This window comes from Sorex araneus, chromosome 1 (genome assembly GCF_027595985.1).
Source record: "Sorex araneus isolate mSorAra2 chromosome 1, mSorAra2.pri, whole genome shotgun sequence".
NCBI classification, from domain to species: domain Eukaryota; kingdom Metazoa; phylum Chordata; class Mammalia; order Eulipotyphla; family Soricidae; genus Sorex; species Sorex araneus.
In genome coordinates, this window is record NC_073302.1 from 392,782,718 (window position 1) to 392,801,800 (window position 19,083).

The 19,083-nt window shown below is 35.6% G+C and overlaps 2 protein-coding genes across 4 annotated transcripts in view; one reads left to right on the top strand and one right to left on the bottom strand.

The window, feature by feature from the left end:
• RUNDC3B (RUN domain containing 3B) overlaps window positions 1–19,083 on the bottom strand; it is a 142,770-nt gene that overhangs the window by 77,401 nt on the left and 46,286 nt on the right. For all 3 annotated transcript variants that reach the window (XM_055137919.1, XM_055137780.1, XM_055137846.1), the window contains exon 3: window positions 2,278–2,411. In XM_055137919.1, the coding sequence (XP_054993894.1) occupies window positions 2,278–2,307 (30 nt within the window). In that variant the 5' untranslated portion in view covers window positions 2,308–2,411. The remainder of the gene's footprint in view (window positions 1–2,277; window positions 2,412–19,083) is intronic.
• The window catches only part of ABCB1 (ATP binding cassette subfamily B member 1), a 229,913-nt gene that overhangs the window by 10,826 nt on the left and 200,004 nt on the right, over window positions 1–19,083 (top strand). Inside the window, exon 2 of the mRNA XM_055137510.1 lies at window positions 2,699–2,796. The gene's annotated coding sequence lies outside the window, so the exon portion shown is untranslated. The remainder of the gene's footprint in view (window positions 1–2,698; window positions 2,797–19,083) is intronic.

Here is a 19,083-nt window from a genome sequence, read left to right on the forward strand (position 1 = left end):
TACGTTATAGGAAAATAAGCAAAATACAGCATGATTTTAGTCATATGTAAACTATAAAATAAAATAAAAACAAATATTTAGATTCTGAGAATAGAATTTTGGTTATATTACCAAAAGGGAAGGTAGTGGGAAAGGTAAAATTAGTAGAGTCTTAATTATGCAGCTGTGTAGAGATTTGTTACTAACTGAATAAATTCAGTTTCACAAAAATTAATGATCAGTAATGATCATAATATTGCATATACATATGTTGACAATATATTTAAAATTTAGATAATATTGTAAACCAATATTACGTCATTAAGAAAAAAATTTAAAGATGGTATTTCAAATTTCTAGTCTTTTTATAACCTCAGCAGTCTCTCATTTAAGTTCTTAATCATTTTGGGTTGATTTTTGTATGTTGTGTGAGATAAGGGTCTATTTCATTTTTTTGTATGTATTACACCAGTTTTCCCAGCATTGCTTATTAAGGAGACTATTTTCTCCCAACTGAGTATTCTTGATACCTCTGTGAAATATTAGTTGACTACAGATATATGGGTTTATTTCTGATGGCTCTATTCTGTGTTACTGACCTATGCGTCTGTGTTTCTGCCAGTGCCACTCTGTTTTTACTACTATGGCTTTATAAAATTTTTGAAATTGGAAAAAAAAAACTAAATACCTATTTTCAATCCTTATTTTCAACTTATGTTTTATTCTGTAACTCAAAGTGTCAAAAATAGTAAGAAAATCTACTTATGGCAGTCAGGGATAAAACAATTCCCAAGTTTAAAAAAGTTGATTTGAAAAGAAAAAGAAAAAGTTAATTTGGCTTACATCAACAATTTAGATTTTTTTACATTCTTAAAAATTTTTGCAAATCTCTAAGATTTTATATAGACTATAGCTACCAATACTCACTGCTTTACAATTCCAAACCAGAACCTCTTAAAATACCAGGTAATTAAAAAATAATAATAATGAACCTAACATAACGTTAGGTTCATATTAACATAAAATAATTTATAAAACCTATCTTTTCTAAACAAAAATATTAATAAGAAAATAGCCATTTTACATATTTCAACTATTTTTTTAATATGTGACTTTTAAAAAGACAGCTTTTTTTTCATTCTGGAGAATCCCATGTTCTTTCTTGAGCATGTATCTCTCTCTTTCCCTCCCCTCACATTTCTCTAAATTTCTTCCAATGAAGAGTCTAGTGCATCACTAAGAAAAAAGTACTATATACATATCTATGCATTTATGATATTGCAATGCATTGTTGCACCTTAACTATATGAAGAGAATCAAGCCTCAGACAGACACAAAGTTTTCAGTTAACTTTGGATATTCTCCATTAATTTTATGTCAAGACTCAAAAGATTCTTTTAAAAAATATTTTTGGGCCACACCAGCCTGTGCTAAGGATTATTTTCACTTACGGCATTACAAATAGCTACCCAAAGACTGAAATTGAACAAAACAATGTTTCCTGTATCATAATGGGACATTTCTTTTTTAACTAGAAAGGGGTATGTCTAGAAGTGTTCAGGGTACTCTCAGCTTGATGCTTGGGAGTTACTTTAGCCAGTGCTGAGGGGGACAATGAGATGCCAAGAATTGAACACGAGGATCATACATGCCAACCATGCACTCCAGCCCTTTGACTGTCTTCAGTCCCTCATAATAGACATTATTAAAGTGAAACTGGGTTTTTGTTTATCTGTTATACTGAATGTGGTGGGGAAGAACCCAATGACTACCAGCATAGTTTGATATCACTGCCTTAACTTGTGCTAAGGTCCAGTAATTGCACTGACCTCTGCGTTGACAGTGCAAATATCAACACAGTAGAAAAAAAAAGCACGTATTATTTTGGTACTGAATGAAAACAACATTTTTGACATTTTCTACTCTCAGGACTATGAAGGACAGAGAGCCACTGGTTTAGTTAATTCAATTCATGAAGTGTAGAAAATTTATGATATAGCAAAAAATATTTCTTAAAAGGAAACATTTAATTCTAAAAAAGAGAAAAAATTAAAAGTAACTCATAGTGACTAATTTTGTACCTCTACTTCCTACAAAGGAAACAGCGAAGAGGAGTATTCTAAAATAACTACATGTGATTTTAAAAATGTAAACAGTCCTCTGAAAAATATTAAGTTTGATCAAGTATTTCATCCCAACAAAGAGAAAATAACATTCTATATTCCAGAGAATTAAGAATTTTGCTTGGAATCATACACATTTCAAGTGAATATTTGATTGCATATCAAGCAGTCTTACCTTAGCTCTAGAGGAATTGACATTTTCCATATTCTCAATGCTGCAGATACAATTCTGTGAGACCTTCCGGCAAGCCACTCGGATATAATCCCAGAAGCTACGAGGACTTTCATAACCAAACCAGGTTACTTGACCTTCAGGAGACAAATTGTAATAAAAAAATGAAAGAAACCTAGACTAAAATTTCTGAAATAAAGTAAAGATAATATGATTTTCTAATAGTGGAAAGGACAGATCTGTGTCAAAAAATCTTAAAACCTTATTATACAACTAACTCCCTGTACTACTCAGGTCATCTAATGAATCTGGCCATAGTTTTCTCAATAATAAAAGCACACTAAATTCAATTTAAATGGGACCAGAAACTAAAATATTTCTAGTAGCCCAACATCTTATCATTCTAATACTGTCTTTCAAACAGCACACAGAAAACCTCCATGTGGTTCATATTACGGATTGACTTAAAGTTCCTCAGTTGCATTCTAAAGCTTTCTGCACTTAGAAAACAGAAAAACAAAGGTAAGACAAGAATTTATTCTACTTCACAAGGATAATTATAATAAATGAAATGTGTGGTCTACCCCAAAAGTAAATGTAATCAATAAGAATCCTATGTTCACTGATCACTGTTGCTGTATCACTGTCATCCCGCTGCTCGATTTGCTCGAGTGGGCCCCAGTAATGTCTTCATTGTGAGACTTGTTACTGTTTTGGGCATATCAACTATGCCACGGGTAGCTTGCCAGGTTCTGTCACTCGGGAGAGATACTCTCGGTAACTTGCCCAGCTCTCCAAGAGGGACAGAGGAATAGAACCCAAGTTGGTTGCCTGCAAGGCAAACGCCCTACCTGCTGTGCTACTGCTCCAGCTCATATTCACTGATAGCTCTTTAATATATATATATGTATATATGTGGATGGATAGATAAATATAGATAGATAAGTTGAACCACTATGAAATACACCATGAGATACACAAGGCTGTTTATGATCCGGTTACAGTCATACAATGTTCCAATACCCATCCCTCCACCAATGTACATTTCCCACCACCAATGTCCTCGTCCCCCTTTTCTCTCCTGCCATTCCCCACTCCACTCCCTACTTCCCAGGATCTTTCTCTATGGCAGGCACTTTTTCTCCCTCCCTCTCCCTCCCTCCTTCCCTCCCTCCCTCCCTCCCTCCCCCCCCCCCTCTCTCTCTCTCTCTCTCTCTCTCTCTCTCTCACACACACACACACACTCTGCATTATGGTTTGCAATACAGATACTGATACAGATACATGTTTGTCATGTTTGTTCCTTTCCCTACTCCTAAGCAACTCCTTGATAAAGTCATAAAACTACATTCATCTATTCTTTTCTAATCAACAGGTTAAGAAAAGACTGTCAGGCAATTTACCATCCCAGTCTTTCAGATATGGGCAGTTAGTTATAGATGTGTATGATCACAAATAAATATTCTTTTCCCTTTTTGATTTGGGGGCCACAACTGGTGATACTCAGTACTTGGTGCTCAGGATTTGCTTCCAACGACACTCAAGGGACCATGTGGTGCTAGGGATTGAACCCAGGCCTTCTGCATGTGAAGTATGTACTTGGGGCCTCTGAGATATCCCTGGCCAGGAAAAAAGAACTGTTCTGTGTGAGTCTCATATTAGCATTAATATTATGCAAGTTTTTGAGTACTAGGTCCCTCCATGGAACCACTTTGAACTCTTCACATTTTAAAGTAAGATTTAAGGGGCATCTTAATACACTTCAGTTGTCTGGAGTGACAGTTTACCTAGGAAAGCTGTTTATTACCATGAGAAAGATCTGCTTCTGTATTTTTAAATCTGTGCTTTCTGCATTTGAGTTGTTTATCTCAGCTCTTTCCTGCCCTGTAATAGCTTCTCTCCAGAAACATAAATAGATGCTTTTGTCAGCAAGTGCCAGTTTAAATATTTCAGGAGTTCGCAACTACAGCAGCCTATAATAATAACATGGTTGCTTTTAAGAAACACTCATACCTGGGCTCCACTCAAGCTAAATAATCAGAACCTTTAGGGAATGGCTTAGGCATTGGTATTCTTAGAAAAAACACCTCATAGTATTTCTACTAATATGATTATGGTTAATTAATACAAAACTCCTTACATATTATGATTACTATTTGCCCTCAACATTCAGTAAATTTTAAAGTCCTCTTTTTATAAATCATCAGTGATCTCTAGAGTAGCACCTTCTTTATGTGCTGATATAGATAGCATCCTTTACTTACTTATCATTATCTGTTTACTTGATTGACTCACATATTAGGTAGAAAGGTCACTAGAATAAGGACTGCATCTCATTTAACTCAAACAAAGTTCCAACACTTGCTCACAGTAGGCAATAAATATTTGTTAAGCAAATGGAAAAACAGGTTATTCTAACTGGAATGCCTATAAAACTTTGACTTTTCAAAATAAATTTGGTATCTATACGTAATAGTTTCAGTGAATCTACTATTAAGATGTCAGTAAAAATATTAAATATTCCAGAAAAATATATTTGTTGATATATAAGTAAAAACAAAAGCACCTATAAATCCTCACTTAAATATCTATGTTTTCATGCCTCTTTACAAATCAAATCACGGCTTTTTCCACTCTGGAAAACTCCACGTTCTATCTTTCTCACCTCTCCCTCCTTCCTTCCCTCTCTCCCTCCATCACTCTCTCTCTCTCTCTCTCTTTCTCTTTTTCTCTCTCCCTCATCCCCTCATAGTTCTCAAAATTAATTTCCTTCAATGGAACTATTTTGGTTCACTGAAAAAAAATCAAACTACCTATAAATAAGATCTACAGGAATATTCATAATTTCCTTCCTTCCAGTCTTTCCCATCACTTTACTCTGTTATCACTCTTTGAGCTAAAAAAAAAAAAGTTCTGGTACAGTATCTCAATATTCTAGTTTTTAAGGTAATTTTCACGTCATTAATTTGTGAGTCATGTGGAAGGAAGCATGGTCCTTGGTGATGAAGAATATGGGTTTTTCAATTGGATAGAACTAAATAAGGTCACTTTTAATTATTCATTCTTGAGAAAACTACTTAATTTCTTCTGTGAAATGACAATAATGGTAGGATCTACCTGATAACACTGTTGTGAGGATGAGATGGAATAATGTGCATGTAGTAATTAGAAATAGCCTAGTATTCATATTAACTAGACTATTTCCATTTGTACTGCTATTGTTATAATACTAACTGTTGTTACTACTACCATTGCTATGAGTATAGGAAGAGTTAAGGGACACAAACTCCCTTGACACCACAAAGCAGGAATGAAATGCAAACTATTTTTTTCCTCATAGTTTCTTAGAATCAAAAAAATTCTTTATTTTTTTTTAATTCAACCTTTCACATATCATCTACTCTGAATGTACCTTCCCAAAATGCTTCTAGTCTCAACTAATTTTCTTGGGCTTTTAGTAGTTTTATCATTCCATAATTTAGAAAAGAGAGGTATTGCTGACAAACTTCTCTTAAGAAATACACTAAACACTGGCAGGAATCTTAAGGAAAGCAAGCATAAATGGAATCCTTGGTGGTTTTATTTCAAATCTTTTCATAAAGCCAAAGAAAATAACTTGAAAGTTAAAAAGAATATTTTCAGAAAACGAAAATAATGTAACAAAACCCAGTTCTAGAAGTAAGGAAACAAAGAGGCAGAAAAGCTAAAAATCTAAGTTTCTCTTAAACAGAAGTAATGGCACTAAAGCTACTGCTCTGAGTGGACTATCCTATCTCCAATTCTTTCACTCAAAAGATAATCATGGGGCTGGAGTGATAGCACAGCAGGTAGGGCGTTTGCCTTGCACGCGGCCAACCCAGGTTCGATTCCCAGCATCCCATATGGTCCCCTGAGCACCACCAGGGGTAATTTCTGAGTGCAGAGCCAGGAGTGACCCCTGTGCATCGCCAGGTGTGACCCAAAAAGCAGAAAAAAAAATAAAACCATAATAAAAATTCCTAGTTACACACTGAGAAGCAAGTAATAGAACAACATATCATCATAACTTACAGGAGTTAAAACAAATAGCTAGACTTGAGAATGATGTGGCTGATTTTGCCTTCATTCCTCCTCCATATACACCATTTCCAAGTAAAGTTCTTAATTAAAGATACTAAATTTCTCACACTGAAGAAAGATATTCTGTGATTAAAATAAGCTGAATTCCCTTGTTAGAACCTCCAAAGTCTCATGTGAATTATCTCTACATCTAAGAACTTTACTTAAATAAATAGCTTTTGCATCTCTATAAAGATATAATTTAATAAAATATAATAGAAGTGTTCAATTGGTTATTTGAACATCACTTTCACTAAAACATATTAACTTCCAGCAAAAGATGTACTTATGATTATGTACTTATCCAATTTTTAACCAGAAAATTTAAAAACAAAGGTACAATTTGATCATAACTTTTATAACAATAACTGAAATAACAATTACTCCCATTATTTTCATCTCCTTAAAAAATAACCATCAAGGCAAGTCATAGAACATGAAACTGATTATATCTCAAAGAAATTTGATTTCAGAGAAGAGCTATGATAATTCCCTTATTTGGGGGTTTTGGGGGGAAGAGGTCATTGGCTTTTGGTTTTGTTTTCGTTTGTTTGTTTTAAGTCCATTTCTGGTAGGGCTTATCGGAAGCTACTGGCACTGTACTCAGGGGTTGGTCTCAGAAAGTGCTCAGGAAGAGCAAGGCAAACACTGTACCCTCCTGTACTATCCAGTTCATAACAATTAATTCCCTTTTTAAACCTCTTGATGAACATGTATGGTATGCTTTCAATTATGAGATCCTAGAAGTTGACTTTTTATGAATGACAAAGTTAAACAAGCTTTTCTGAACAAACTCCCACCTTACCCACCCCACTCTAACTCATTTCTGCTAGATCAACTACTAGCCAGAGACCTTTGATATCTTTCCCAATAATCTGTCTCTATTTCAGGATTTACAATAGCCCTTGAGTTCTAGGATGTAATGTTACTCTGAAATTGCATTGCTATATTATTGACATTATATATGATATAATATATTTGCTTATATCTTATTTTATGATCAGAATAAGGTCTTCTAAGATAGGAACTAAATTTCCTAAGATGATTTTAAGCAGTGGCTAATGATACATCTTTAGGAAATATAATATGAAATACAAACGAATTTTTTAGGTGATCTCCTTTTTCTACCCTTGGTAATTCTGAATACATATATAAAGAACAAGAAAATATTTGTCTCACAAACTGAAGTTCTGTTGGTGTTTTAATACACTATCCAGACAACAATATCAAAATCTATGCAAAATCATCTCCTATTAAATAAGCAATACACACAGCCTGGGGGTAATTTAAATAGAATTAGTACCATATCTTCCACTTTTAATTGTGTATGAATTTTGTGGTTAAATGCATATTTAATTTATAATTCTTCTATGGTTTTAGATATAGAGAGGAAAAGAGGATAATTATTGACTTATTTCTTATATTAAAAAAAATAAAAGTTGGCTGGGGAGTTAGTTGGCTTGCATATGGGCAACCTGTGTTCTATCCCGGGCACTCCAGAAGGCCCCCAGATACCTGCCAGAAGTAATCCCTGAACACAGATTACCTTACCTTAGCTTTACTATTCATCTGGACAAAGATAATTTCATAGGATGTTAATAAACCACTCTAATATCACTGCAAAGGTTTCAGATACTGGTTACTTGGAATTTACTACTGATAGTATATTTAAATACTTTTAATTTTTCATAAATTCTGTAGCAGCAATCCTGTTTTTTACTGCTAGTTTATGAAAGTCAGTTTAATATTTTTCTACCCTGTTAGGAAAAAACAACTTAACAAAGAAAATTTGAATTGCTGCAAAGTTCCAGGATTTATTTTAAAAATTATTTATTTGAGGATCATATTTATTAGACAGTATTGAAGGTAAAACAACTACTATGAGTCATTTTCAAAGTAAAATCTCATACTAGTGTTTTAAAAAATACACTGAAATGCTTTAAAATAACATTATTTGCACTTTGAGATCTAAAGAAATATAATCCTAGATGAGATACTCACTTGTATTGATATTTATACCTCTGTATGTTATTGAAAGGATGCCTCTCATTTGGAAACTGAATCAGTTACTAATTCATCACTGTCATCCCATTGTTCATCGATTTGCTCGAGCGGGCGCCAGTAATGTCTCCATTCGTCCTACCCCTGAGATTTTAGCAGCCTCTCCTTACTCGTCCTTCCCAACAGTGCCACATTGGAGGCTCTTTCTGGAGATCAGGGGAATGAGACTCATCATTGTTACTATTTTTGGCATATTGAATACACCACAGAGAGCTTGCCAGGCTCTGCCGTGCAGGCAGGATACTCTTGGTAGCTTACCAGGTTCTCCGAGAGAGAGAACTAGACAATAAGAGGTTGCTTCTGGGAGCTTTGTTTTACAGTCTCTGGATCTTGGCCATTGATGGGATTACAGAGTGCCAGGGGCAGTTTCTGGGTGTGGCTGCCAAGCTACTGGAAAATGGGGGATCTGGGTAGAGGAGGCCCCGATCTGAGCAGGCTTGGAGATCTCAGCCCTGGGTCCCACACACCTGGGTTCCTCTGTCAGTTCCTTCATGCGTGAGGCTCTTCCAAGCGTGTGGAGAGTGGTCTTGAGCATGGCTGTGGCTAGTCTCCAGAGATCTTTGGCTGCCGGGGCTCTGCTCGGGGCAGGGAGGGAACTTAACCCGCCACCCTTCGAGGGTCCCTGGTGAAGACAGCCAGGTGTGGGAGCAGGAGACTCTGCCAGTTACTAATAAACAAAATGTAATTATCATCCTTTGCTACTAAAAATGTTATGTTTACTGACAAGAAACTGATCAAAAATATCTAAACTATGTACCTATACTGTTAAAATTTTTAAATCTCTAATATATATTTTAAAAAACAGTATAAAAGGCTTGCAGAAATCTAGGAATTGGGGCTAGAGAGATAGTAGGGTATTTTCCTTGTACATGCTTGACTGGGGCTCAATCCCCAGCACCCCATAAGGTCCCCCAATCCCCACCAGAAGTCATCTTGAGCAGAGAGCAAGGAGCAAGCTAGGGGTGGTCCCAAAATCAAATATGCAAATTGAATTGAACTTACAGATTTATTTTGGAAAGCCAGGAGTCACACCCAGCAGCTGAAGCGCCCTCACGCAAAATCATGTGCTTGAGGCCTCTGAACTAATTCCCAGTCTGTTATCAGGCTCCTTTATCTCCACGACCCCATCATCTTTCCAAGGAAAATGAAAGATTTTATTTTGTTTCTTTCTTTCAATAAGGTTTTAAATTATAAGGCCGGACTGAATTAGAATACCAATGGCTGCCATCCATCTAGAGAGCAACATAGCCTGAAGAAAGCAGGGACAATTTGTTTCAGTAATAACTAAGTTTATATGCAATGAAATAAAAGAATTATTTATAGTGATTGCTGTGGGAAACGGAATTGAGAAAATAAGAAGATATTCATTTTCTACTTTCCATCCTTTATTCGTCTTTTGATATTTGTTGTTTTCTGGGTTATATGACTGGGAGTGCTCAGGGGACGGTGCTCCTGCATGCAAAGCACACCTTACGGCCACTGAGCTCTCCTTCTGGTTCTCTATCCCTTGCCTTATTGAAACCTCTCAAAACAATGACTTTCTTTTCTAATTAAAAAATGGAAAATAAGCTAATTCACAAATACAGAGGCTGAGCAGTGTTTTGCAGATGACAGAGCACAACAAGAAAGTTTTTAAGAAATTTTAATAAAAGCATTCTACCTGCAATTAAAAAAAAAAGCTAATAGCAAAAGAGGAAAAGCTTAGAGCCCCCATGGAAACTCTACTGAGTGGTACGACAACTCACACATCTTCCCTCAAACTTTCAGCTACAAAGTAATATAAAATATACAGCACTAACAAAATTAAGAAAAAAACCCAATAGTTACAAATTAAGGATTATAGTTAGTTTAAATAATACAGATTATGTATGATTAATGAGTTAACTGAAGCTAGGAAACAATAAAATATGGAGGTGGTTCTAATGGGAGAACAAAAAGAGCAAAAAGATTATTAAGTTCTGGAGGTTAACAAAAAAAAGATTTTATTTAAAAAATTCACTTAATGGGGCTAGAGTGATAGCACAGCAGGTAGGGCGTTTGCCTTGCACACGGCCAACCCAGGTTTGAATCCCAGCATCCCATATGGTCTCCTGAGCACCGCCAGGGGTGGTTCCTGAGTGCAGAGCCAGGAGTAATCACCAGGTGCAACCCAAAAAGAAAAAATAAATAATAAAAATAAAAAATTCACTTAACTATTCCTTGTTCCATCTGGATTTAAAAAAAAAAAAAGAACAGTTGCAAAAACCATGCAATGTACTAATAAAGTTTACTTAAATGATAAAGCAAAGTAAATCAAATCAATGCTCCCACACAGCTCAGTGATTGGAGACATCAACAGCATAGAGTACCTTGAAGAAGTATTTGGAGATGAGCCAGCCACCTGCAACTTTGGGAAATCTCTTTGAAAAAAGTAAACAACAACAACACAGATATTTAAGAAACCTGCCATCAAATTTACAACTGCACACTGAAGAGCACATGGCAGAGCCTGGCAAGCTCTCATAGCGTAACAATAACGGGTCTCATTCCCTGACCCTGAAAGAGCCTCCAATACAGCACCATTTGGAAGGACGAGTAAGGAGAGGCTGCTAAAATCTCAGGGCTGGGACAAATGGAGAGGTTACTAGCGCCCACTTGAGCAAATCGGTGAACAACGGGATGACAGTGATACAGTGATACACTGAAGAGCCTAAATAAGATGGCTAGGCTATATAATCTTACCACAGTAAAGACAACTTTTATCTCATGAGTCAAAAGAACTCAAGGAGAACAAACTGAACTGCACTCAGTCCATAAACCAAGCTTTTCCTTTTATCTTACTCTACTGGAGAATATAGGATGACTTTAAATCATGGGAAGAGTGATTGTTCCCTGTTTACATTCCCTTCCATCTTCTTTTCAAATGTAATAGGCTAATGAAGACAGAATGCAAAATGATCTACAACTTGATTGTCTCTACTAGCACCACACCTTATTGCTTCTGATAGATTAGAAAAATTATTGACTTCTTGAATTATGGTTCAGAAAATTAACCTCAAAACCGTTGTCTTTTCCACTATTAGAGAAAGAAATAAACTTGAAAGTTATTAGCATTGGTTGAAGAAAAGTTAGTTGGTATAGTTTTTTCCCTTCACAACTGTGATACAGTAGAATGTTCCTTAGTTTAATGTTGACAAAGTATCTACTATATTAAAAACACTTTAATTCCTATAACTTTCAATTATTGTTTCAAAACCATAATCTGGAAGATTATTACAAATTCTTTCCATGGTGTTGGGGAAATTCTTGGTATATTTATACTGAAAAATACATTTCAAAAAAGTATTTACTTCTGGGGCCGGAGCGATAGCACATCAGGTAGGGCGTTTGCCTTGCACGAGGCCGACCCGGGTTCGATCCCCAGCATCCCATATGGTCCTCCAAGCACCACCAGCAGTAATTCCTGAGTGCAAAGCCAGGAGTAACCCCTGAGCATAGCTGGGTGTGACCCCCAAAAGCAAAACAAAAAAGTATTTACTTCTTTTTAAATTTTTTTTTAAATTTTATTGAATCACCGTGAGATAGTTACAAGCTTTCATGTTTGGATTACAATCTCACAATGATCAAACACCCATCCCTCCACCAGTGCATATTCCCCACCACCGATATCCCAGGTTAACCCCCCCCTTTCCGACCCTTCCCCTGCCTGTATGGCAGACAATATTCCCCATACTCTCTCTCTACTTTTGGGCAATATGGCTTGCAACACAGACACTGAGATGTTACTTCTTTCATTAGTAAACATTGATATATTTCATAGAACATGGTCTCACACCTTTACAAATAATTAAATTCTTTAATCCAAACAAAAATCAAATAGTCAATATGAAAAAATAAAGGAAGGGAAACATATATGTATATTAACTACATCTATGCCTCTGTCATTCACTTTCTATCTCCCCAACCTCCACCTGTAATATTTTAAATAAACAGTTTCAAACAGGTCATATATGCAAATGGAACCCTGAGTTGGTACCCTAGCACAAGCCCATGCAAAAAGTCAAAATAAAAAAGTGTCAGCATTAAAATGCAAGTCGAAATAAAACTGTTTTCGGTGGCAAATATTAAGAATACTAATTCTTAATCCTTAATCTACTTTTGCTATCTTTGCCCTGTAAAGCAAGTTTTACATCCTTGCAATCACTTATGTAATTCATTATCAAAGTAAAAATGAGTCTTATAAAAATCTTACAGAAAATTTTGTGTCAAAAATATATTTACTGCTTGTTGGAGCTGGAGAGATAGTACAGCAGGTAAGGTACTTACTTGCCTTGCATTGGTCCCGACCAGGGTTCAATCCCCAAGGTCCCCTGAGCACACCCAGAGTAATTCCTGTGTGCAGAGGCAGGAGTATTCCCTGAACATTGCTTTGTGACCCCTATGCTTATATATGTATATAGCAAATATATATTTATTTACTGCTTGATTTGGGAGCACATATACTGAAATGGGAAAAATACAGAAATTAGTGTAGTTCCTATGTAAGAATTACATACTAAATTGATATGTATCTATTTTTAAAATGTATCACTGTCACTGGCATCCCATTGCTCATCAATTTGCTCGAGCGGGCATCAGTAATGTCTCCATTGTGAGACTTATTGTTACTGTTTTTGGCATATCGAATACATCACGGGTAGCTTGCCAGGCTCTGCCATGAGAGCGAGATACTCTCAATAGCTTGCCGGGCTCTTTGAGAGGGGCGGAGGAATTGAACCTGGGTCAGTTGTGTGCAAGGCAAACCCCCTACACATTGTGCTGGCACTCAAATAAATATTATTTTGTCTAGATTTCTGCCATGGTTTAAATAACCTTAATGCAAGGTATAAAATAATTTTAAAACTCAATACATAGGTGACAATCTTTTTGTGGTTTTGGCGGGGATGCTCTTGGCACATCTGGTGGTGCATGGAGGTTGTCTGTGATGGTGCTCAGTGGCACGTGCTGTATCTGGGATCACACCTGGGTCTCCCACTGGGCAAAGCCTGGACTCAGTCCTTCGAATTCTCTTTCTGATCCCTAGATAAGGTTTGTTAATCTTTAACTATGTTAGCCTTTGCTCCCTGGTTTTAGATGTTGCTGATTTTTTATGTGAAAAACCATGTGAAAAGTTTAAAAATGAAATAATTTTCACTTATTTTGTAGTTCTTACTTTAATCATGACTTATTATATCCCTCTAAGACAGTTATAGTCAACCAGCAGCATCTAGGCTAAATGATGGTCCACTAGTTTCAAATTATCCTCAGTCAAATATTTCAACACATCTAATTTTATAGTTAAGATGGAAGGGGCCCAGAGAGCCTGCTAGGTTCAGCACATCTGTTTCCTGTCTCCGCCTGCTGATAGAGTCCTTTGGCTATAGAAAGGATGTGACAAATGGGGAATCAGTCAACTGGTTCTCCTGGTGTAATATGGAAGGTCTGGCTTGCCTGCTCTCAATGGGCCAATCAATGGAAAAACCAAATGACAGGAGAACAAAGAGCTTTATTGGTAATAAGTTGGCAGACTGAAAGATGTACCCTTCCTACATCCTCACAAGAGGAGTTTTCTATTGTAAATGGCAGAAAAGTCTATTTTTATAGAGGGCAAGTTGCAGACTATTGGGCACCAGGGTGGTAAATAAATTCACTGTGGGCTAGTTGTCTGAGGTATTTCTGGTTTTATTAACCAGAAATTATATATTAATTAATTATATATTATATATTAATGGTTTTCCCTACATACTATCTTCCTTGTACAGGATTTTGGGGAAAGAACAAGAAAAGGGAAATATTCTTTATATTATCAAAAGGTCAAGCACAGGGGAGTTTAAGTACTGAGTCAAGCTTTGCTGGTTTTAATACTGAATCTAGCTCCTAAATCTCTTTGGATCTATTTCTTTGGTTGTTTAGCATTCTTATTGACAGTCTCAAAGGAAAACTAGAGTGGAGGAGTAATAATTTATTGTAGCTAGTGTGAATACTTTCCATGTAAAATTAAACTCCTTAGCATAGTTCACCTCCTGCCCATTCCTCTACACTCCACCACAATCTCCACCCTGAAAAAACAAAATTAAGGACAAAGCTCACATTATTTCAAAGTGATCCAAGGAGTCAGATCAACAAAAGTGAGACTTTTTTGGAAAGCAAAATTCATTTAAATGAATGTTATGATCATAGAATATATTGTTATATTAGTTATTAGCTTTCAAATTTTTCAAAAGAAAAATCTTTCCATATGGAAGAAGTAATATAAAAGAATATTTTTAAATAATTATTAGAGGACTAGAGAAATAGTACAGCAAGTTAAGAGTTTGCTTTGCATGCAGCTGATCCAGGTTCGATCCCCAGCACCCCATGTTTCCCCAAGTCCTGCCAGGAGTGATGTCTAAACACAAACCACGAGTAAGACCTGAGCACTGCTGAGTGTGACCCAAAAAACAAATAAAAAATCATTATTGCAGGCCAGAAAGAGTACAGGGGTTAAGGTACTTGTCTTGTACATAGCTGACCCCAGCTTGACCCCAGGGTCATACTGTGGTTCCCTGAGCACTTCCAGGAGTTATCCCTGAGCACAGAGCCAGGAGTACCATCTGGTGTGTCCCCAAACTAAAAAAAAATCATTATTGGTTAAAATAAAAAAGTAATATATAAAGGCATGTGGTCCAAAGCAGGCCTAGCATGCATGAAGCCCTGAGCTGGATCCCAGACACTACCTGGGACTTTGAGCACAGTCTGGGCCAGAGAACCAAACTTCAGCCCCACCTAACCTTCAGACCAATCAGAGTAAAGCACTGTTCATGAATGAGCTCTCCAGAGCACCTCTGGATAAGGCACCTATAAAAAATAACAATAATATGAAAAATAAATATCCACGTGATGCAGATAATTATTTTTCTAGGGTAATTAAAAACACTATAAAATAAATATTCCATTGCTAGAATTAAAAATTATAAGATTAATAACAAAACATTTACTCCTCATGTAGAAACAAAAAATAAATGACTCTTGTATGTTATAAGTTCAAAAGAGACTTTCCTCATCAAACTAGTTTGAAATATTTATTATAATATAATCTGAATATGTGAAAAATACTCATCACAGAACTTGATACAATCTTTTTTGTTAAACTTTATCTAATGTTTTATTTGACTTTGAATTTTACACCACAGCTGGTGTGCAGGATTATACCTGGTGGTACTTGAGGAACCACTGTACGGTTCTGCGGATTAAACTAGGTTAGCTACACAAAAGTAAGAGCCTCAACACTGTGCTATCTTTCTAGAAATTCTGTCTTAATTTTTAATTTTATAGTTCAGGTAAAAAGTTACACTACTGTCAACATTTATGCCTTTTGTGTAAAAAGTCACTGTACCTTTATTACCCTCAAAGCGTCCAAGACCCTCACTGCTAGCCCGGCTCTTTCTCCTGACCCCGCAAAAGGCTCCCACCCCACTGCTTCGTAAACACAATACAGTCCAGCAGAGAAAATACAGCAACATGTTTCACATAAAACAGTACATATATCAAAATATGTAAGTCTTTTGATTTCAGAACTAAGAACTCAACTACTAATAGTAAATAATTTAAAATAAATTTTAAAACTATGTAAGCAAAAATGTTTATTGAGATACATATACATATATACATGTGTGGAAGCATGTTTCAAACAGGTATTTTGGGGAAAAGATAAAGAGAAAATCTAAATTTTTCACACAATAGATTTTCTATCTTATATCAAAATACAAAAGAATAAAAAGCATGTTTAAACAGAAACTTGAACATAAATGTTCACAGCACCACTTTGATAAGAAAAACAGCTGATGTACTCTAAACGTCCAAGACTTCACAGGCATTACTGGGAGCACAACATGTGTGTGGGATAAAACTTATAATGGAATACTGTTTCACTGTTCGAGCAGGCACCAGCAACATCTCCATTTTGAGACTTGTTACTGTTTTTGGCATATAGAATACGCCACAGGTAACTTGCCAGGCTCTGCCGTGCAGGTGAGATACTCTTGGTAGCTTGCTGGGCTCTACGAGAAGGGCGGAGGAATCAAACCCGGGTCAGCCTCGTGCAAGGCAAATGCCCTGGCGCTAAGTATAGAGACATGCAAATAAAGTACTGACACATGCTATAATATAGACTGCCTTGGAACATTATGCTATGTGAGAAAGACAAACAGAAAAGAATATGTATTTTATTAGTTCACTCATATGATGTCTAGAATAAGTAAACCTATAAGGACCTAATGCTGATTTGTGTTTTTCAGAAAATGGGTCAAGAAGAAATGAAGGAGACCATTTAATGAGCATAAAGTTTCTTTTTAGGGTGATAAAAGTATTTTGAAATATTTTATGGTCATGAAAGTTGCACAACAGCATAGCTTTCTGAGAATCAATGAACTGAACACTTTAAAGCAGAAAAACATAAATTTCAAGTTATGTAAATTTAATCTCTAGATACCAAAAATAAAATCAAATGCAAAAGATCGTATGACCCTGAAAAGATATGTACAATACACTAAAGGGAAATTACATATCATAAAAAATATAAGCATAAGTATAAACTGAAGGATATACATACCTATAACATTTATATGTAACATACATGGTAGATACACAGAGATGTCAGCTGCAATTATATCTAGGATTTCTAGAAGTTTTTCTAGACATCCATATTTGTATTTGAATCTGAATAGATATTTGTATTTGAATCATTCATTACTTTTATGAAAAGCAGAGGAAGAGGGAAGGCAAACAATCTGGTAGCCCAAGTAGATAAAATTATACAGAGTGAGGTTCCATAAGGAATGGTGATAAACTGTTTTCCTTCCTCCTTTCTCTTTTTCAAGAAAAACACATTAACTTGGGATGTAGCTCAGGAATAAAGTAAGCACATTACATGATTAAGAATTTGTGCTTGGTTCCTAGAACTAAAAAAAAAATCCTCAAAAACCAAAATCTCTCTCTTTCCACCCCCCTTCTTCTTACACACACACACACACACACACACACACACACACACACACACACACACACACACACACACACACACAGATCATTAACAGAGAGCAAAAAAACAAGTAGTTTGTATGGCTGTTTTGAGATGAAATCTTGCAATCAAAGGAAAACCATTTCAAAAATCATCAGAAAAACAATATAAATGTGTATATATATACATATATACGTATACTTAAAGATAAGAATGTAAGGGTATAATTTTAAGTAAAAAAGAGACATGAAGAAAGAATATGAAATTTGGGGGAAAATCTACATTTTTCTAGTTACTGATCTTTTCCCACTATAATTGCTCTGTGAAGACTAAAAATTTCTGTTTTTATTATTTGCCATTGAAATTAAATTTACTATAAAACATTATTATGGAAGTTAATTTTATCCTCTATGTAGTTTATGACACTGAGCCAAGTTTACCAGGCTACATGGAACCTTGAATGTTTCGAGAATGACTTGAATATTATGATTTTCTGAGATATAAAAATCTACAGACGCTTTCCTAAATTTCCAAGTACATAACTTAAAAGGGTGTTTCTCAGAGTGGCCTTGCCCATTGTCTTAAAAGCCAAATTCTGTAACCTTCAGAGCTACTTTCTTATCTCTTGTATCATGTTTTGGCCTGAGTATATGGGTTTTTATTGAATGAGCTGTGCTCCTATGCTACTACAGAAACAATTCAAGTCTCATTTTGTGTGCAAACCAAGAATCAAAAGTTGGAAAATCTTCAAAAATGAACAAAGAAAATTCAAAAGCCAAATGGACAGGTTTATCTTGAACCATTGTTTCTGTGTTTATACTGCACTTCAAAAGGTGGCCTCGTGGGGAGGTAACTGTTTATCCTCTAAGGCAGGAAAAGCTTTGAGGTTAAAGCCAGTGTTCCTGAGCACCTAAGTTCAGCTAGATGGGATAAATTCTAAAATATCAAGTCACAGGCATTCTAAGTCATTTTATATGTCTGAATACAAATGACATTAGAGGGGGGAAAAAGCCAGAGTTTACTGTTCTTGCAACAACTATTCACTGACTGTTTGCCATAAAGTAGGAAATATTCTAGAAATTAGGAACATCTCAGTGAACAAAACAAAGATCTTCACTTGGTGCAGTTAACATTTCAGCAGAGGTAAAGCCAGACAGTAAACAATAAACATAATCACCTAATATATTAGAAATGAAGACTTGCCCTCACAGACACAAAAAAACTAGCACAGGGTAAAAAAATCAGTAGTTTCAACATAAATCTATGAAAATCTATGATTTAAATCAGAAGTATTATTATTAAAATATGGTGAAAGGGTTAGCCTCAATGAGCAATGCTGAAACAGAAGGGCAAGTTGACCATTTTAAAATCTAGAAGTGTGATCAGTAAAAATGTAGCATCATATAAAGTAAAAACCATGTAAATAAAGCTACACTATGAGGGGAATATACCTGAAAGTGAAGAAACAAACCAAAACCAAATGAGGTTGGAGCATAGTAATTTCTTCTAAAAAATTCACAGCCCATTTAAGTATGACTAAAAAATAATGTTCAGAATCAAGACAAAATCTGAAGTGAATGTGTGTCAATGCAATGAAAAGATTAATAGGACATTTGGCATTTATTCTCACCATA